The following is a 21,146-nucleotide window of genomic DNA, read 5'->3' as shown; positions in this document are numbered from 1 at the left end:
CGACGCACCTGTTTTTGCCAATACGGCACCACTTTTTTTCTTTGCTTGGAATTGACCTACTACACCAGCCCCATTTTCTCCTGCAGGTGAAACTGCTTTGGAACATGGACCTTCCAAGCAGTGATAGATTTGTATATGTCTTAGTCTTATAGTATAGTATAGTCTTGAAAAGTGCCAAAAGTCCTTGCCACCCTAGTCCTTTATTAGATGCTTTTATTAAAATGCTGCTGTTAAGAGCCCTTTTAGGCCTAGCTATTTGTGAGCAGTGCCCTTCGACGGAATACATACCACTGATCTGCAGCTCCCAATCAAGCATCACCCTTTTAAGACCCATTTTTATTGCTCTAGAATGCAGCGCAGCAGCAAGACAAAGACACACAAGGAAGACAACCGCATACTCTATTCTAGTCTAATCGAAGCATGTTTGTCAGTAAAGCCTGTTAGCTGTGGGTACGCAGTTATGCAGTTGTCTTGCTGCTACATTATGTTCTGGATCATGAAATACCATCTACCCTACTTCGAAGCCTTCGTGAACCCTTTTTATTGTTCAATAAAGGTGCTGCATTGTGTACGTGTGCATTACGTGTGGTGTGCACATATACTATGGAAGTGGGAGCATCCAACAGGAGTAGCAGTTGATGAGGCAATTAAAAACATAGATGGACAACACAAGAGGGTGTAGGTTCGAATCCCACTGCTGTCGTCTTTTCTTCAAGTGCCATTATCCAGTTGAAGAAACACTGCAGGAGGTTGAATGGAGGTGCCATGTCCACAGCAAGGAGAGTTTGCTTCCAGGTTGCTGAAAGGGTATGCCCTAGCACAAATATTAAGAAAACACAACGTGAGAACAGCGCGAAGGTGTAGACAAGCATGATCTTTCAAAATCAATTAAATTCGGTAAAAAAAATCTATTTCAATTCCTTCTTGTTGATTGACCGCAGTACGTGGTAAAAAAAAAAGAAAAACAAGTGCCACCCAGAGCTGGCCAATGGTCTAAACAGCGTCTGCACCCCGTCTCCCAACGTTTTTGAGCCAAAACGACGAAGTGAACTCGTCCAGGGGTGGGAAGGACACCCCTTGGAAGAGTCCATTAATGGACTCGTCCAAGGGGGGTCCTTCCCACCCCTGGACGAGTCCACTGAGGTTTATCCGAAAACGGCCACAATCGTTTGCAACGGGGTCACCTTGTTTGACCTTGTTTAACCTTGTTCGACCTCCAACGTGGCCTTGAATTAGTATAGGTGACCTCCGCCAGGGGCTATGTTCATTTTGGGGATTTTTTTTAATGTTTTTGGTTCAAGATGTACAAATTGACGATCCCGAGGAAAGGAACCGGGTGTCAACTGCTTCTGCTGCACATGTTCACCCAGCTTTAGTGGGCACACTATGATCTATTTGGTCGATTTTGATTTGACTTGATACAAGTTGGCTGATTAATTAATTTAATTTCCCATGCCTTGGTCATTCTCAAGTATTTACGCTTAAGGGAACACAGATACAAAATATTTCCTATGGTCTTTATTAAACCAAGGAACAGAAGTCGATATACTCTGCTTGATCCATTTCGAAGCTGAATTTCGAAATTTCAAGGTCCCTCATTCTTGATGTCGGCGTGATGTAATGGCAGCACAACTGACAGGCCAATCAATGCTACGTTCTTCGCGGTTTCACCTGCAAGATATAATGAGTTACTGTGGTCATTTGAGTACCATGTGTAGCCTACAGTGCTAACCTACTAAACCGACATAGTAAAGTACCCAGGTACAAAGTAATCTGTAAGCCAGTGACATAGGAATATAGACCCGTGACCCACTTGAGAATTCCGATAAACATCAATCGGTTCTTCACTGAAATTCAATGGGAATCATTCAACATGTGTGACTGGGCATCCAATATTAGACGAATAGGCTCTCGGTTTGTCCAATTGTACTCCAAATGGAGCTCAATGGATATCAGTCGGTCTAATTGGAATTTCCAGTTGGGTTCTTGCCGATTGGCTTGCCGATGATGTTCTCAGGTAGGATATCTGCACTGTTTGCTGCACTGATTGGCTGATATGTTATCAGGTATCATACCTGCTTTGCTAGTTCTTGTGCAAATTCGCTTGGATTGTTTGCAAATAACCAGGGCCGGCAATGGGGGGAAGGCGAGTTAGGCGACCACCTAAGGCCCCGCGCACGAAGACCTCAACCTGGGATTACTTTAATCTCCCACTGCGAAAATCTTATCATTTCTTATCTTTTCATTACTGCTGGCGTGAAACAGGCACCGCGATGTGCCTTTGCCTCAGGCCCCGCACACCCCTAGCACCGGCCCTGCCAATAACTATAACTAGTTAAATACGTATAGTGTTCTCGCCAAGTGCACTGCGTCAAAAAGCCTAAATTCAGAACCGGCTCCAAATGGACTTTCAATTTTACCCCAGTTCAATACCCATTGAATGTGATCTGAGTTCTATTCTCCAAACAGCGAACCTGTGGCTTGCAATTTGGATGCCCAGTTGCGCCCATTGGGTGAATCCCATTGGAAGTCCACATGGACCTAATCGGAATATTCCGCTGAGTATCCTACATGCGCACGTTACCACAGAGCTCTACGACAGTTCGTGCCCGCTTAAAACCATACTATTCCCAAAGAGCAGTCAACCAATGAACTTGCCGAACTATCCAACCAGCAACAAAACTTCGACCACAATCCCGTACGTATCAGCGTAATGTGTAGTGATGGCAATATACGAGGGTCGTTCGAGGTTGACCGAAACTTTTGCCCGAGAAAAATCAGTAAATCTCACTGAATAAAACTTTCGGAGAGCGAAGTACGATCCATCTCGGGTCAGCTATCATGGCGGAGAGCAGTGCGTCTGTAGCTGCGGGAACAGCGATTCATAATCAAGTTCCTTGTTAAGAAGAACGTCAGATCAGCTGAGATATGGCAAATATTACAATAGGCACGGTATGGGGAACAAAGGATGTCAAGGGGAAGAGTGTACGAATTGCGCACACACAGTTGGGCGAAAGACGGGATATGGTGACGAATGGACCACATGGAGACGTTTGTCCTACAGCAGTCACGCCAGTGAACATCCTAGGCGTTGAAAAAGCCATTCTCGAGAACCGGCAAGCAACAGTTCGGGACACTGCAGCCCAGAATAATATTAGTGTTGGCAGTGCGGAGACGGGCAAAGCACTCATGACTTCACGGGCATTCACGAAGCATTCACGGGCAAAGCACTTGTGACTAGAATCCCCAAAGTCTGAGCAAAATGGGTTCCCCGACAAATCACTTGCGACTATAAGGGAGCGTGCATGACAGTCTCTGAGCAGCTGCCGAACCGGTTTCCATATGAGGGTGACGAATTTTCGCAATGAGTCATGTGATAAAACCTGGATGCATCATTCCACCCCAGAGACAAAAGGAAGTATCATGGCGACGTAAAGGTGCCTCCTTACTATGCCGATCAGCTTTCTCTGTGTGCTTTGCTTATGGTTCCTTATGACGCACCTTAAAGGTGTGTCTTTACTATGCCGCTCAGCAAGGCCGATCGGCGTAGTGAGCCCCAGACAAAGCCCATCGGGGAGAGCCGGTCGGCCTTGCCGATTGGCATAGTGGCACACCTTTACGCTTCTTCGCAGCGAAAGAAAAGCAAGATGCAGTCGTTTGCTGGGAAGTTCATGTGAACTGTCTTCTGGGACATGCCGGATGTGGACTTCTTGGAGCAAGGGGTCACGATTAATGCCCTCTCTCTCTCTGTCTTTCTCCACGCTGATAAATGGTGTGCCGTGCGAAACGCACTTCACGTGGGCTAAAACGACATGTCGAAAAGCCAGCAAAGAGACAGGAACAGCATAGGACGAAGACAGAAGGTATAAGTACAAGTTGAGGCGATTACCGCGAGAACCTGGAAGGTCGCGGAAGGTAGATTAGCGCGATGAACTAGGGTTTCTAGGCCGCCCTTCCCGTTGTCGCGCTAATCTCCCACCTTCCGGGTTGTCGCGGTAATGGCCTTACCTTGTACCTGTACCTTCTGTCTTAGAATAAGCTCAGTTGTTAGTTTGAGCTCGCCCTGTGCTGTAGAGCCCTTCACGGGCCCGGGTCCCCCGACCTGGCCTGGGCTTGTATTGGCTGTGTGCTCCGGGCCGGGCCCGGGCCACAAAATACGCCAACACTGCGGGCCGGGCAGGAGCCGACATACATGTTTCCGATAGTCAGGCTCGACCGGGTCACGCAGCTAATTCCACACAATGGAGGACTATTATTTCACATCATCACGTGCTTGCGTCATTCTTCTTGCATAGTATTTGCAAAAACAAGCACGGAACACTGCATTATGCGTATGATTCGACCATTCATAACATTCTCAAAGCCACTTTACATTGCTCCTGACTCCTCACGTATTTCACAAACACGTTCGCAAAGCTTGGTGAGAGGGCTAAGGATTGGGAGGAGTTTGTCGACGACATCCTCTACATCTACAAAAGCTTGAAACTGCAACGGTAACGCGCTTGCCCGCGTACGTCCTGGATTTAATTTGGTCTCGTGCTGTTGTGGTGTCAAACCGACAGTTCTTGTATGTTTGCGGCCGTGTCTTCTCTTCTTATAAATTTACTTATAAATTTTTGTGATAAGCGCTAGAAACGCTTATGTCACGTCTGGAAATACCATAGGCCGGGATCCACGCCCTGAGTCACCGGGCCGGGTCGGGCTCTATTCCCTTTTCTTTCTCATTCCTAGGAGATTTCCGGCGCACGTCTAAAGAACACCAGGTGGTCGAAATTATCCGCAGTCTTACCCGGCGGCACGTGCAACCCATGTCGCCATAGTGTATAGGCAGACATACGTTACGTGTAACATCACGGTATCATTATTACATTATTACCTTCTCGACCGTCTACTAACGTTCTCTCTTCGTGACGCGTTCATGAGACGCGTACATGAGACGGTATCATTATTACATTATTACCTTCTCGACCGTCTACTAACGTTCTGTGAGGCGGGAATGAAGCAAAGGATTGGTGCTGGGTCGCCAAGTGTGGAAGGAAGGTGGACGGGCCGTGGCTCACTCCAAGATATCTTCATCCGCCAAACTCTTGAAATAAGGATGCGGCAGTCGGAGTAGCAACAAATACAAACGTTTAATGATGATGAGACGTATATACAGGCATGCATAATAATTTAGGATGGTAAGGTGCCGAATAGGTCGTCGTAGGACGTTCCATGAATGACGACTGACGATTACGACGTGGCGCACCGCCGTTAAATACTACGGTGGCGCCACTTACACACATTGACGATGGGAATGTCAGCTGACGATGACAATGACGCTGACAGTTCTCTCTTCGTGACGCGTTCATGAGATGTATAGGCAGACATACGTTACGAGACATAGCCTGAAATCACCTTCACCGTGATTTCAACCGCGCGAAAATGCAACCCGCTCTCATGAAACATAAAAAAAAGACAGGCTAATTTTCGTGTGCTGTTAGCAAAATTTCCTTAATTAATGCGTAACATGTGCGTTAACTACCAAAACGTGTGGCAAACGTAGCAGCACTAAATACCGCTGAACCCATACGCTTCTGCTGCAGACGTTTTTTTAAATCAGAATTTTTTTATGTGGTTCTTCTTCATGCGCGTTTTGTAGGTCGCCTGTGCTGCGTACACAGAAGGTATAACTTCTACTTCTTTTTCTTGGTCTTTTTCTTTTTCTTAGGCTAGTGGTGGCGGTTGTGGTGATGGGGCTGCCCGCAGTACTGGGTCACGCTCCGGCTCAGGCCAGTAACGTCCCGAGTATCGCAGGGGGGGGGGGGGGAGGTAGAAATGTGGATGATGATTTTAAGATGAAATGAGAAATGTGACTGAGAAAAGTCGAGTAACTTGACTTTCCGACTCAGCTCAGATCTCCTTTTGCGCCTCTGCCACCCATTAAAAGGGGTGACAACTTGGGCCACAAACCTAACTTGGGACCACCAATTGGGCTGCCCTGGTTCAAACTGCATCAACCCCTGGATGGGCTGGTTTAAATTTTGACAGCAGCAGTTCCTCGGAATTCTCCGCCCTTCACTCTCAATTTACGAGTAACGGTCCCGACTGTCAAGTCGTGCACATCGTAGTTGTGAGCAGTGCAAGGCGCGGAAGCCTCTACCCGGATTTAGTGCTGGGGAAAACAATTATCCACTGTCGGCCCCCGCTGCAGCTGCGTAGCCTCCGTGGTATAGCCAGCGAGTGTCGTCCACACTGAGCTGTCTAACGACCTCTACAGGGGGGTCTCATGCGTCCTGGGCCGGCTTCATAGGCAACTGCACCGCCATTCGTCTTAAAAAAGAAGGAGAAGCAGGCGACCCCAAAGGTGGGAGGAACGGTAAAAACGCTCGAGCTCCAGCTCGTCTCTGTGGCCTGGATCACGAATTCATGATAAAGTCGTCACGTGACGTAAGACCCCGGATTACCACTTTTTATGTGCGGAAAAGAATGTAGACGAAGGCAATAGACCACTTCACAAAAGCAAGCGCCACCTGTCGTATTGCGAACTGTAGGATGGGACAAGCGAAATCTTGCCCCCCATATCACATTTCAAAAATACTACTGCTTCAAGCTGTAAGCGACACCCCCCGTATTGGCATCGGAGCGGAAGACCAGCCACACAGACTCTGGTTGCGTTAAGTAAGAGCCCCGGAGCGCGAGTGTTTCAGACTCCACTCATTGAACGCGACACAAGCACTACTCGCGCACCCGGGAGTGCGAGACTCCGAGCCGCTCCCCGCGCACCCGTTTTGAAATGGGGTCTTTGAAGCAGACGACAACCGCCCGGGTGCTTGAGATTTTCCGATGACGTACTTCCTGTTGAGCGCCGGCAGGACGACATTGGCTCGGAAGCAAAGTACGGACTTTATATGTTACCCAACGCTCCGATTTCAGTAAAGTGTAATATTTTTATAACTGTTAGCATGCTTTTGTATTAGTGGACGACTTCCACACGGATATCAGCGGGATTATTCGCGGGAAATGCGGTGCTTTAACGCAGACATCTTCACGACATCCAGCAGTATTCGCAGTAAACAGCCCCTACAAAGTCTGTTGCAAGTTCCCATCTTTTCCATTTCATTTGCCGTTACAATAAGGAGAAGTCTTCGCAACCGTAGTCGTCTCTTCCAACGTTACTATAGGTTCAAACTAAGCCAACATGTCCTCCGTCTGTGCACTGCATGAGAAGACAACAGGAAGCGGCATCAGGAAGCGACCAGTGAAACGCTACAAGGTTGCTTTTCGCTGTTTAGTGTCCGCTTCGGGTGTCGCATACTCTCGAGTTGAGTGCGCCAAAAGAGGGGCGCCTACTTAACGCAACCACTGGCTCCCTCTAACGCCTGCAAGCGCCACCTGTGGCACGCAAATGCTCATGGGAACTTCGAGCGTCCTTCGAGCATTACGAGACTGCCAGAGGCGGAGGTAGAAGAAACAACAACAACATTCCCGGTGTGCGACGCAGCAGCGTCAGCCGGGGTAAACCATAACCGAAGCAGACGACGGAGTAGCGTCCCTGAAACTTCCCATGCTGCTTTGCGCCGCGCGCATCTTTGTAAAATCAGCTATTTCGCGTGGTTGTATGAGACGTGCGAGGAGGAGGAAGAAGAAGAAGAACAAGCCTTTTTCTGCAGCTGTCCTACAACCATTAGCGCTTGAAATTTGCCATGACTCAGACTGCCACCGGATTCCTCAGCCTCGCTCAAAAAATCCCCGCACCCGTCGACGTAAGCCACAGGACAGAATACGTGTTCGTAGTGACCAGGCACGGGGAGCGGACGCCTATCACTCGATGTTCGAAACTGGTAAAGGTTAACCCCGAAGACTATGGTCAGCTGACGGCCAGGGGCAAGGAACAGTGCAAGTACCTGGGCACATGGCTAAAGAAACGCTACTCGCACCTACTCACGGGTCAACCTGGCGAAGTCTTGGCGACTTGCAACAGGCAGCAACGGACGTTCGACAGTGTCACCCTCGCATTGGAGGTAGGCCTACTGTGGTGTTCTCGCTCTGCCCTTGGGGGATCCCGCCTCAAGGGGAAATCTCTCTTTGCTTCAGTCTCGCAACGGTCTTTGTTGTACAATCTGACTGTCTGCTCTCTTCTTTGTCGATGTGTCGCACAAACTCAGCAATGTTGCCTTTTTTCCCCGCACCCAACCGCACCGTTTGAACTCTGATGCTCAAGGGCTGCTGGGAATGTGGTTCAACGCGCCCTCAAACGGAGGGAACGGCAAGTATGAGAAGGAAAGGCACTGCGGCAGAGTGCGCTCATAGAAACCAGAGAGGACTCCGCGTTACGCCTTAGGGATCTAAACGAGAATGTGGTGGAAAGTGAGGGCCCCTTGAAGGCGCTCTAGACTAGAGGGATAGCTAGACCAAAGGCACGTTCAAAGACTACTCAAATTCCTAAAGGCAGAGAGAGGGCAGCTAGTTTCCGATAATACGCGTGCGGGAAACAACCGAAGCTATTAAAGGGACTTTTCCAGTTGATAATTGCACCTTGTAATTGCCTTGCACCGTGAGACAACGATGACCATGAGAGGTGTCACTGAGGTCGGTTCGTATACTAACTATTATACTAGGCAGGGCATCGTTCACCACAGCCGCCGAACACTCGTCTTCTTGGAACTCGGAACTCTCGTTTCCCCGCAGGGCTTAGGCGTCACAGACGTGACACCGATTCGAGACCCAACGGACTACGACACCTTGTACAACGCTTCCCTTGCCGGACACTACTACGTGATGATGAATTTTGCATGCATCGGCCAACATAAAACCTTGGGCCGGTTGGTGGACTTCGTGGTGAAAAATTCCGGTTCGCCGACGCAGCCGCAGAAGGCGGTGGTTCAGGCCCCTGACAGCCTCATTACACACGTCAGCAACGGGCACCCGACACCAGATTGGGCACAGGATGATTGGCACGATATCCTCTGGGCCGACAACCGACTCTTTGCGCTGGCGCTTGCAGGATCTGAGAAGGCCCTGGCGTCTTATGTCATGAACCTGCTACTGGAGACATTGGAAGTGAAGTTCGAGAAGAAGCAACCCAGGTCAGATAAGGTGAGCTTTCAGTACCGATGTCACGAACTTGTTGAGGAAAGGTTCGCAAAATTAAAACCCTGGCAAGTTTGGAAAATTCTTGAAGGATGACGTTGCACTATGTATAACGATTTTCAGTTTGTGCATTATGCTAGTAGTTAGTTTGTATATATTACGTAGTCGTTGGTAGTAGTACGTTATTAGCTATTACTAGTTTGTGTGTTACGTCATCTAGCTTGTACGTTAGTAGTAGTTGTTCCTGTGATACGTATTTTTTTCAGCTATGTCAGAAGAACCTGCAAAGAGTATGAAGTATGGTGCTGTTTGAAACCTGCAAACAAGCCAATTGGCTTGAGCAGGCGTTACTGCACTGCAAACTTGCGCTGTAAAAATAAATTATTATTATTATTATTATTATTATTATTATTATTATTATGTTATTTTTCGGAACTCGACTGTCCTCCGCACTTTTGCCAAGAAAATTCAAGTCTATATTTACCATTGCGAATCGAAATAGCGGGTTCGACTGAGAACCTCGGGATCGAGAACAAGGTTCATGCATCATTTGCCAAATTAGGAAACGTGAAAGAAGGTACTCAGTAACTTACCATCAGTACCATCCAAGATGACCCGTGGTGGTGCTTGCTGCGTTGTGATACCTTCCACGCTTAAATTACCAGCGATAGTGTCTCGTGTGTCAGCCTCATTTTCTGATGACTGCCGTCCTTTTTTGGCCAGATGCACTTATTCATGACATCGGACGTCACACTGATGCCCCTGATCCGGTTGCTCCACTCATCGTACCAGGAGCGGCCTCCTTTTTGCTCGTCCGTCCTCGTTGAAGTCTTCGTGGAGAAGGACGAGCCTCGTGTGCATCTCGCCTACTGTGCTGGTGTGAACGTGGCTACGATGTCGCTGGACAGGCTCACCAACCCTTGCCACCTTCACCATTTTACGCAGGAACTGCGACGTATCTTGCGCAAGGAATGACTAATGAACTATTCTACGTAGCATTTTAAACAAATTTGAACAAATACTAACCCAACAAATATATGGCTAACGACAATGCAATGCTAATTTTTAAGTACGTATGCATGTCGACCAGTCTGTCGATGTCTGTCTGTATTGTCGATGGGTACTGCGAAGGCTCGAATGGGAGAATAATAGGGAGCGTTCGGGAACCGCCGTGGTCCACTGGCAAGGAATCGACCGGAGACTCGCCAAAGAGTTTTCGGGAACCGAAGGGAAACAACCGCCGCGGTACGTGTGGCGCCATCTCTCGTTAAGAATAGAGGGAAAACATTTTTCCGATGCGCTGTAAATATTCTTTCACATAATAAACGTACTCCCACACGTATATTCGACCACACCACAGCACCACAGCTTCGCCACATGGAACGGCATTCAAAATGGCGACAGGGGTCTTCGATGTTTTCTACGGCGAGTTTCTGACCTTTAGCTCTGACTAACGATGAACCAGAAATATCGAAACACCGCGAGGTTTCCGAGGAACGAGGGTCTTCGTGGGGAACTATTACGCCATCCAAGGAATGATTGGCTGCTGCGAAGCAAATCTAATCCATCGCGGCGGCGATGGCCATTCATTTCAGCATCGTTGAGGAGTCCGCAAAATAGAGCGAACCGACCGTGCCCTCGAAGCCGCCAGGAAGATCGCTCCGCGGGAAGGATAATCCCCGCGAGGTAAAGCGCATGCGCGTCGCTCTCCCAACAGATCGTACCGGGTGTGCTCAACCGGTTCCCGAAAACTCTCTAATGTAGGTGGTGGTGAAAGGGTTCACCGTTGTCGACCTCACAGGGGTGGGCAACGACACGACTGACGCACTGGGGGATTGTGCGTCATTGGTCGACTTCTAAGGGAACTGTCTGAAAGCGTCTGAAGAAAACCCAGACAGCACAGCCGGCACCGAGATTCGAACCCGGGTACCTCCTGGTCTCGACGTGAGATGGCCAGCACGCTAACCAGTGCCCCACGGGAGCTCTAATGTAGTGTTGTGCGGTCCCTGTACGAGAGCTGTACCAAACAAGCAGTGCGGTCTCGCTCGCTCCGACCACAAACAGTCTAGACGAGTGTGCGATACATGTCCGACAATTATGCGATACATGAAATACAGGCGACTATAACTATGCAAAAGGCAACAACTACTATACAGGATGTTTTCTTTTTAATTAGACACAGATTTTTTTAAATAAACTATTAGAGCTGCGTAAATTTCGTTTTCGCAGGTGGGTTATACGACCTCCAGCAGGACAGCGTGTGCAACTACTGGGCGACTAATGAGCTAAAATGTGTTAATTAGCTGGTTAGATGTATTCAGGAAAATGCATTGGAGCCAGTTATTATGCAAATTCATGGTGGTGGTAGTGCTGGCGAAAGGGCAAATGCAAATGCAAATCCATCGTCTTAATTAAATACCCCCGATAAGACCAATGTCGTGTCTTTGCGCTCGAGAAGTCCGTAGACTTCCGGTAGGTTTTGGGCTCATTTTCACAGCAAATTCAGGAATATATACCTCAAGGTACGTCCGCTTCCAAGGTTGATTAATATGGACGATGGATTTTAATAATGACTGGTTCCAATTCTGCTATCTCACATTTCCCCGGAAACATCTAATTAATGAGTTAGTAATTACTCGTCCAGTAGTTGCATACACTGTACCACGTGTTGTCCAGCTGTCTGTATACTCTGCGAAAACGAAATTAATGCGGCTCTAATAGCTTAAAAAAAAGAACATGTAGCAAAAAAAAAACGAAACAAAAACCCTCTGTAGAACGTGGTAAATTATTTGGGTGTCGCCCTCAGAGGCTAACGGCCATTGCTCTCAGGTAGAAGAAGAAGAAGAAATTATTTGGGTGAACCCACCGACCAATCACTGTGACGTCGCTCATGATCATAGTTGCCTGGCGAGATAAAACCAAGGATTATCGATTTCCCTGGGTTTCCCCTCTCAGTTTCTCAGGCGCTTCAAGAGAAATGTCGGCACAGTTCCCCATGACGTCAGACGAGGACGAACGATCCCATAGCACCCTAGCACCATGCCGCCAGGCAGGCAGGAAGACAGGCATTAATAACTAGGCAACAGTACGCTAACACATCAGTATTCATTAGCCCTATCGCCATCGGTACAGAGATCGTGCTTCGATCGCTTTTAACGGCAAAACGTGCGGCAGGGCACCACCGTATATACCATCAGAACACCTCCGACCTTCGGATGGCTCTTCATTTCCAAGCACCTTCGCCAAGTGGCAGAGCCCACGTTGATGTAACTGACAGGGTAGTGTACGTGTTCGCCCTTGGCAGGCACGGAGAACGAACACCCCTTACCAACTGTTCGAAGCTCGTTAAGACTAATCCTGAAGGCTACGGTGAACTGACAAAAGCAGGCCGGAAGCAGTGCAAGAATCTGGGCAAGGTGATCAAGGCACGCTACCCGAATCTTCTCAAGGGTCAACCTGGCGAAGTACGAGCTACATGCAACAAACAACCTCTATCCTTTCAAAGTATTTGTCGGATATTAAAGGTAAGCCTTGGGATCAACTCTACCAGTTCACCAGTTATCATCAGTCTTAGGCCCAACTTTCTTTTTCAGGGCCTCGGCTACAAGGATGTAATACCTGTCGAGGATGCGACTGACTACGGCAGCCTTGAGACATCGGCCTTAATGAAAAACTATACTTCAGTAATGCAGGAGCATTGCTTAGGTCATTTCAAAACCATTGGAGAAATGGTGGATTACGTGGTCAAGAACTCGGGTTCGCCGACGAAGCCAGAAAAGGCTGTGGTGCAGTCACTGGACAGTATCGTAACGCACGTCCACAACGGACATCCCATACCCAAGTGGGCTGAGAGTCATTGGCAAGAAATTATCTGGGCCGACGACCGGCTCTTAAAAATGTCCTTGGTTGGGGCGAAGAAACGCATTGCGGCTTACGCCATGACGCACCTACTGGAGACGCTGGAACAGAAGTTCGAGAAGAAACGGCAGCTTCCAGATAAGGTACAGGCACGGAGGCTGATGACTGTTTTTGATGCTACTAGGGTTGAATTTTCTGGCATGTCGTTGAAGTCAAACCTGAGGGAAAGTCAGGAGTGCTTTATAGAAAGTAACGTCCGAAACAAAATGAACGTACTACCCACTCGAAAATTACAAATTATGCCACTCTAAAACATAGGCAATGCTATTCAACAATGTTGATATTTCGAATGAGTGAATTTTTGGAGAACTGATAGCATCCGAGGAAAGACAACTCTTGCTAAACCGTACTCCATTAAGAAATTAGCAAAACTACAGGGAAAAGAGGCGTGCGCCATGTACATTACATTATTACACGTTTAAAGGTGTGGAAACGGGTACAGTGTAGTGTAGTTGTAGTTTTCCAAATACGTTTCACCTTCGAATCCAGGTCAGGAATAGGTTCTTCCTAGTACCCTAGATCCTTCCCAGTTCATTGACGACGGTAGCGTACCTTGAGCTTGAGGGAACGAGAGGATGCACAAAGTAGTAGACAGGATGAGGCTCAAAGCCTCGTCAAAGCAAATTTGAGCCTCGTCCTGTCTACTCCTTTCTGCGTCCTCTCGTTCCCTCAAGCTCAAGGTATGCTACCGTCGTCGAACCTTCACCAGCTCGCTTGCCTGCTCACCCTTATTTCACCAGTTCTTTCTCGGTTTCGAACGCGCCTCCTGTTTTATACTCTTTACAGTTTGACTTATATTAGGCTTCCTTCGTAATGACACAGTCTACCCTGTCTTTCAGATGCACCTGTTCACGACCTCTGACATCGTGGTGTTCTCCTTCATCCGGCTGCTCTGTTCGGCGTACGACAAGCGTCCACCTTTTTGCTCAGCTTTCTTTTTTGAGATTTTCATGGAGAGGAACGAGCCCAGAGTGCACATCATGTACTACACCGACAGCGCGCACGCGTCCATCGTACTGGATAATCTCTCCAACCCGTGTACAGTCCATGCACTCACGCAGGAGCTTCGCAACATATTGAGGAAGATCAAGCAACGATAGTACGTCTGGCACAGCGACAGCTAAGCATAGAAAATAAATACGTAATGTTCCAATATGTATTTATACAGTGCAATAACGATTGGAAGAAATGTGATGGAGCGCGCGAACTACAACGATCGCTATGTGAAAGTTCAAGATCTTGAACTTTCTCATAGCGATCGTTGTAGTTATATTTGACATGCCGCTCCGGACTCGGAAAACAGCGTTTATTTTATTTAGTCCACGAAAAGGCGGCGTCTCAAGAATTCTATACGCGAAATTTCAATCCTGTTTACGAATGCTGTGAATTTTTGAAGATCTGCTGAGCCTCCACAAGTTTCGGTGACGCAACAAGCGAGTGACGTAATGATAAGACCACAAACTGCAAGGTAGAAAAGCGCACAGAAGACACGGACAAAAGAAGACGACACCACCTGCGCCACCAAAGCGCAGGTGGTGTCGTCTTCTTTTGTCCGTGTCTTCTGTGCGCTTTTCTACCATGCCGTACCCTTACCAACTAGCCCAACGTTGTTTGTTGTTGCACAAACTGCAATTATGTCATGTTCTGGAGAGGGCATTGGTCTCCTAGCAGCGACACCAGCGTCCCGATTCACGTCCCGTCCCAATGTCACGATTGGTCACGTGACATTGAAAAACGTATTGCCACACCGGAGTCACATAATAGGAAGGCATGCCATGAGTTGTTGCGGTATACGTAGAATTACGAGAGGAAATTGCAAAAACGCACGCACCTGCCTCGCCCTGGTCAATCTCCATTGTGGCTAATGGACAGAAGATGCTCCATGGGAAAGAAGAAGAAGAAGTCCTTAAGAGCCCCATCGCCATTGGTACGGAGCGTGCAACGTAGAACCTTGGAGCGCATATCATATTCTCGAGTTTTGGGCCAGAGCAACATCCTGGTGTTTGGCAGCGGGACCTGCGTCATAACCAGCGGACCACAAACCACCAATGGAACATCATGCTGGTTTCCGAACACTTCCAGCCAGTGGCAAAGCCCACATCGATGTAGCTCAGAGGGTAGAATACGTGTTTGTTCTTGTCAGGCACGGTGAACGAACACCGCTTACCCACTGTTCGAAGCTCGTTAAGACTAACCCTGAAGGCTACGGTGAGCTGACCAAAGCAGGCTTGAAGCAGTGCAATAATGTGGGCAAGGTGATCAGGGAACGATACCCGAATCTTCTCAAGGGTCAGCCTGGCGAAGTACGAGCGACTTGCAACAAACAACCTGTGTCCCTTCAAAGTTGTCGTCGCATATTAGAGGTAAGCTTTGGGACCGGCTCACCAGTAACCATTAGACTCAGACCCAACTCCTTTTCTCAGGGCCTGGGCTTCAAGGATGTAATACCTGTCGAGGATACGACTGACTACGACAGCCTTGAGACATCGGCCTTAATGGAAAACTATACTTCAGTGATGCAGGAGCGCTGCGTAGGTCAGTTCCAAACCATTGGACAGATAGTGGACTACGTGGTCGAGAACTCGGGGTCGCCGACGAAGCCAGAAAAGGCTGTGGCGCAGTCCCTGGACAGTATCGTAACGCACGTCCACAACGGACATCCCATACCCAAGTGGGCTGAGTGCCATTGGCCAGAAATTATCTGGGCCGACGACCGGCTCTTCAAAATGTCCTTGGTTGGGGCGAAGAAACGCATTGCGACTTACGCCATGACGCGCCTGCTGGAGACGCTGGAACAGAAGTTCGAGAAGAAAGGGCAGCTGCCAGATAAGGTACAGGCATGGACGCTGATGACTTTGTCTTTGGTGCTACAAGAGTAGAATTTTCTGGCATGTCCTTGAAGACAAACTTAGGCGATTTCAGGAGAGCTGCAAAGAAAGCAAAGTACGGAAACATTATCGTACTGTTCACTCAAAAAATATAGAAATCATAAATTAATTTCCAGCTGGACTACCACTGCCAACCATCCCGAACCGCACTCTCTGTATCGCTTAATCAGCTGGACTCTCACCCCCTCTCTCTATCAAAATTGCTTGTTAAATCCAGCCCACCAACGATCTAAGCTCTTTTGACCTTTTTGGACACCATCTGATTTCGATGCTTATTGCGAATGGGCTCGTGATTTCATTCCCAGCATCACCACCAGCATTGGGGTAGCGTCTCAAACTAATCGTCTCAAAATCGTCTCTCTCATCGTCTCAAACTAAAGTTACGTATTGTTGCTCCAACTGAAGCGAGACTCATTTTGACATTTAAACACAGAAAACTGATCTGACCTGACTGGATTGTTCGCTCGTGTGCCCGGCACCTAGAATACAAAAGCAGCTGTGCTGGTGGTGTCGGCAGCTATATAATCATCAATATCATCATCATCATCATAGAGAGAGTATAGCTCTTTACTTTCGAACCCAGGACCAGAACAGGTTAACATTGTGCCTTCGCGGTTGTTTGCCAGTCTCAAACCCTCACCTAGTTTGATTTGTATTATCCTTCCTTCGTAATGACACGGTCTACCCTGTATTTCAGATGCACCTGTTCACGACCTTGGACATCGTGGTGTTTTCCTTCATCCGGCTGCTCTGTTCGACGTGTGACCAGCGTCCGCCGTTCTGCTCAGCCTTCTTCTTTGAGGTCTTCACGGAGAACGATGAGCCCAGAGTGCACGTCATGTGCTACACCGACATAGCACACTCGTCCATGGAGCTGGACAATCTCCCCAACCCGTGTACTGTCCATGCACTCACGCAGGAACTTCACAGTATATTGAGGAAGAGCGAGGAACGATAGTACTTCTGGAATGGCGACAGCCATCAGGCATAGAAAATAAATACGTAAATATCCCACTAAGTAAGTTGTTTGGCTACTATCTTCGGGTTGCCGATGTCTTGTACATGACTTATTAGATGTCTGGAGTACCAATGGCACATATGGCGAAGAGTCTTGTAGCCTTAATACAAACTCCTCGGAATACATGAAGCCAGTATAACGGAGTAAAGGGGAGAGGTGGTCGGAATTTATTATTTTTATTTCGCAAAGATCCCGCGAACTCTAGTATACTAGATGCCTCGGCTAATGTCCTTTTGTGAAGCACGGTGAGTGTCTGTGAGGAAGAAGGTGAGGAAGAGTTATTGGTGCCATTCTATATGGAGCAGAAGAAGAAGAGGTTTCTGAATTTAAACTGGACAGTCAGCAGTATTGACTAAATAAATAACGCCTTTGAAATAAATTAATCGTCCAGAAGATTATCCGAGACCCATTGCCATTGGACACAAACATTGATGGACGTCACAACATTGATGGACTGTGCGCTGTGAGTGCTTCCTGTACTGTTGGTGGAGGACACGACGAAAAAAGTTCGTTGTATACGAAATAAATGCTCCGTGGTGTTTGCTTTCTGTTGAGCGTGTATCACATGATCTTGGCCGAACCTGTGGCAGGCCTTTGGTATCGTGCGGAGCACGTTGCTATGAACCGGCAAAACTAAACGATACGGGCGAATGGACCATTTCTATGTACGCGTATGCGCACCTCTGGCGGAGGGCACCATGTTTGTTGACACGTAAACATGCTGTAGGCTGTGATGCGTGTTGGCAAAGCTTTTTCTTGCAATGCCTGTAATGTGTTAACCGCCGAAACATGAAAGACATAAATGTCGGTGTATGGTTCTTCTATTTTTCACCGTAAAAGCATCACCGAATGAAGCGGGGGCACTGCATTTCTGTGGACGACGACGACGACGAACTCACGTGTCACGCCCACTGATCTCGATTGTAAAAGGCTGGATCGCGGATAGGAAGCGCGAGCGTGAAGAAACCGGCCGCCATCTTACTGTACCCACAACAGTCGCCGCAGCGATCATGGCAACTTCTTGCAATTACGGTCGTTCCAGCCGTACTGGCAAGGTTACAGGGCCTAAATTTATACAGGTGAGTCACTCTTTATCGAGGAATAAATAGGCGTCCATTCTGTAGATTTAGTTGACCATTATGAAGTGTTTTTTTGCCCAAAACGAGCACTGGATGCAGGTTGCTTGATCGCTCTTCCGACGTTCAATCGAGCACACTTGCATTTTACCCGGCGGCAAATACAGTTTGAGTGCATAATATGCTTGAAAGAACACGTTATACCCCTGTCAGACGTACTAATTTAGTGTCAGTTATTTGAAGTGCACTCCGTCCCGTAATGTCACTTTCACTACGCTCCTGCTACACGGCGTAAGTAAGTGTCACTAAGCAGTCATGGTGATGACGATGGGCGAGCTTGAACTCCCACATAACATCGGGGAGTGCGCTGTTGCTTTCTTCGCAAAATCATTTTTCTTACGTCCAGAAACATTTCATAAAGATTTTCTTCGCAGTTGAAGTCGATTGAACGTCTGAACGATTGAATGTCTTGCGCGTGCAACTGGCCCGCGATGTCAGCATACACTTTCGCGTTTCGCTTGGTCCTCCCACGTTCTGATAGCATAGGTTTCTATCTCAGACCACGATGTCTTTTTTGTCTTCCATTATTCAGTGCTTCACTGCGAGTATTTGGCGATTTCGCCGGTAACACTTAACCACCGTGCAATGTCAACAAATCTGGCTGCCGCGAAGTGGATTACGAACTCTACTGGGCTGTCTGTGAACGAGAGTACCGGTAAATCACGCCAAAAATCCTTACGTCTTTCTTATACAAATCAGCGCTGTCTTAACAAATTTGTCCAAAAATAAATTCCGATTGGGTTGTTTCTTTCCTTTTCCAAAAATAAGCTTTTTGTTACGCAATCCCTGCCGTGGAGGCTACGTACTTGATTGTCGCAGGCAAAGTGAAGTGAGTGTGGCGAACTCACTTCATCGTAAGTGTACTTTGCATTTAGTGTCACTAAAAGATGCCGTGTGACTCCGAAAGAATGACACTTACTGCAAGTGTACTCGCTGAAAGTGACACTAAATTAGTACGTCTGACAGGGGTATTACACTACACAGGTAGTGTTGTCATCAATATATGTGTGAGCACTCGAGCGCTTTTTTGCATGCATTGCTAGCATGGTACGATGGTACACGGTGTTCTCTGCGGAAGCAACTGCCACATTCATTTCTTTGAATTACCTTCACGCACAAGTTCGGTATTACGTCATAATGAGACCACGATTGTCACATTTTTTCATGTATTGGTATTGTTTTGTGCCTTGGTTTGATTTGTGACAAAGAATCCTACGTAACGGTGGTGTGGCGCGACTTGAATAACGCCTTTGTGTCTGAGCTGTGTCGTCAGCTTGTTACGATAGTAATAATTTGTAGCGTGTCGTGCTATTTGTAGCAGTTTCTAAGGCAAAAGTGGTCTCTCAATACAGGTTTCGTCATGAGGGCTACCCAGTGAATAATCTGTGCAGTGTGATACGGCTGGGTGTACAGTAAGTATCACGTTCCTCATCCACTGGTTTCTACTTTACAGGAAGGAACAACCTCAGTGCACGCACTGTGGTTGGCCTCTCTCAGTTTTGCATATTTTCTTACATGTTCACATCAGAAACACACCTTACACTTTAGGCTCCTTCACCCAGCAATATAATAATTAGATATTATAATTCTTTTTAGAAGAGTTTCCCATATTCTTTTTAGAACAGTTTTAATCTTTTTAATTTTTAGAAGATACAGGGATTGTAAACCATGTTTTAACATTTGTCCAATGTATTTATTAAGCAACATATTCATTTTTAACTGGTTGCACCCAAACCAATGTTCTGATGTATTAGTATTTCCTTTGTTGTCAATGCACCATAAAAATTGGAATAATCATCATCAATGCAAGTTATTTCACAGCTGCCTCGACATACTCAAGAAATGGGTGCAGAACCTGCGCAATGCCCACAAACTTTGACTACCACAGCACCTCCAGAAAGTAAAGGCATATGTGTCACACGGGATGTTTAAAGGCATTCACAGTATATAATACCTTGTATGAACTGTTGTAGATCTAAGCAGCCTCTACAGTACACTCTCGGAAATTAAAACTTGTCAGGGTACTGTGATAATTGTTTCAGTTAATAGGCATGCACATATACTCTACAAGAAGAAAATTATTTATTGTGAATGCACTTCTCTGGCTACTCATGTTGTTTACATCTACTGTTGATCACATTCATTTATCACATATTATATTCTTATATATTATTATTATATTATCACATATTTGATCACATTAAATTTAAAATTTAGCATATATGAGAAAATATCAGGGGGGAAGTTGCTATTCATTGCTCATTCCAACCTAAAATTGAGTGCTACAAATTTAGAGAGCGTACCTGACCATTGTCATTCCTAAAATATATATTGCCATTGTAGCAAGATCACAAAACAATAAATGTAGTCGTTTGCGACCTCCCTGCACGTTCATTGTGTCCTGAAACGCATAAGTGCAAGAAATAAATCTTGAACTTGAATAAACTTGATGTTGTATAAACTTGATATAAAATGTTGAACTTGAATAAACTTGAACTTGTATATTCTCTTTACTCATCATCAGTGATCTTCTTTACAAAAGCATATCGTGTTAGACTTTTTTGTTTGCGTTTCACAGACTGGGTACGCGAGGGCCAAAATGACAAAATCACAACTGTTTCAAGCTCCAAATAGTCCTGTTGCAATTTGAAGACCATACGTGGAGCTGCATTTTTTGGAACATGCTCCACATAACAAGCATGACAAAGTCAGCACTGGATAGCAGGACCCCGTCCCCAAGCAGGTTTTCTCACGCTGCAGTTGTATTCAACAAAAGCATGTGAGTGCTGGAGAAGGAATTCAGTTTGGCACAACCGCGCCTGCAAATAATCAGAACAAATAAAGGAAGAAGCAAACAAACATAGAAGGGCTGTACTTCAAAAGGAGATAAGTCCTGTGTCTCAAGGAGGTGTTACCACTTTCTAAGTAACTTAATTGATTAAGCTTACTTCACTACCTGATTAACTGTCCTAACGAGTGTGATCTAATTGCGTGAAGTAATTAATTGGGCTGCTTTGGTGTGTCCATATTTGCGAGGCAAAGCACCGCTGTCGTTTGCTAAAAGTCTCTATAAGGCGATGCTTGATATAAATCATACTAAACGCATACACGGCT

The 21,146-nt window shown here is 46.9% G+C and overlaps 3 protein-coding genes across 3 annotated transcripts; all 3 read left to right on the top strand.

Moving 5' to 3' along the window:
- The first annotated feature begins 7,577 nt into the window (after positions 1 to 7,577).
- On the top strand, positions 7,578 to 10,123 carry LOC135389854 (uncharacterized). The gene is made up of 3 exons (XM_064619890.1): positions 7,578 to 8,003; positions 8,671 to 9,078; positions 9,796 to 10,123. Exons 1-3 carry the CDS (start codon positions 7,686 to 7,688, stop codon positions 10,045 to 10,047), a joined length of 978 nt encoding a protein of 325 aa, XP_064475960.1. The 5' UTR covers positions 7,578 to 7,685; the 3' UTR covers positions 10,048 to 10,123.
- A 1,918-nt stretch (positions 10,124 to 12,041) lies between these two features.
- LOC135389853 (uncharacterized) lies at positions 12,042 to 14,143 on the top strand. The gene is made up of 3 exons (XM_064619889.1): positions 12,042 to 12,596; positions 12,666 to 13,073; positions 13,830 to 14,143. Exons 1-3 carry the CDS (start codon positions 12,288 to 12,290, stop codon positions 14,088 to 14,090), a joined length of 978 nt encoding a protein of 325 aa, XP_064475959.1. The 5' UTR covers positions 12,042 to 12,287; the 3' UTR covers positions 14,091 to 14,143.
- Positions 14,144 to 14,891: 748 nt separating this feature from the next.
- Positions 14,892 to 16,896, top strand: LOC135389852 (uncharacterized). The gene is made up of 3 exons (XM_064619888.1): positions 14,892 to 15,353; positions 15,414 to 15,821; positions 16,576 to 16,896. The coding sequence occupies exons 1-3, from the start codon at positions 15,039 to 15,041 to the stop codon at positions 16,834 to 16,836; spliced, it is 984 nt and encodes a 327-aa protein (XP_064475958.1). The 5' UTR covers positions 14,892 to 15,038; the 3' UTR covers positions 16,837 to 16,896.
- The last annotated feature ends 4,250 nt before the right edge of the window (positions 16,897 to 21,146 follow it).

The sequence above is a fragment of the Ornithodoros turicata genome, chromosome 3 (genome assembly GCF_037126465.1).
Source record: "Ornithodoros turicata isolate Travis chromosome 3, ASM3712646v1, whole genome shotgun sequence".
NCBI classification, from domain to species: Eukaryota; Metazoa; Arthropoda; class Arachnida; order Ixodida; family Argasidae; genus Ornithodoros; species Ornithodoros turicata.
Note: the sequence above shows the minus strand (reverse complement) of the source record. Positions and strands in the feature narration are given on the sequence as shown.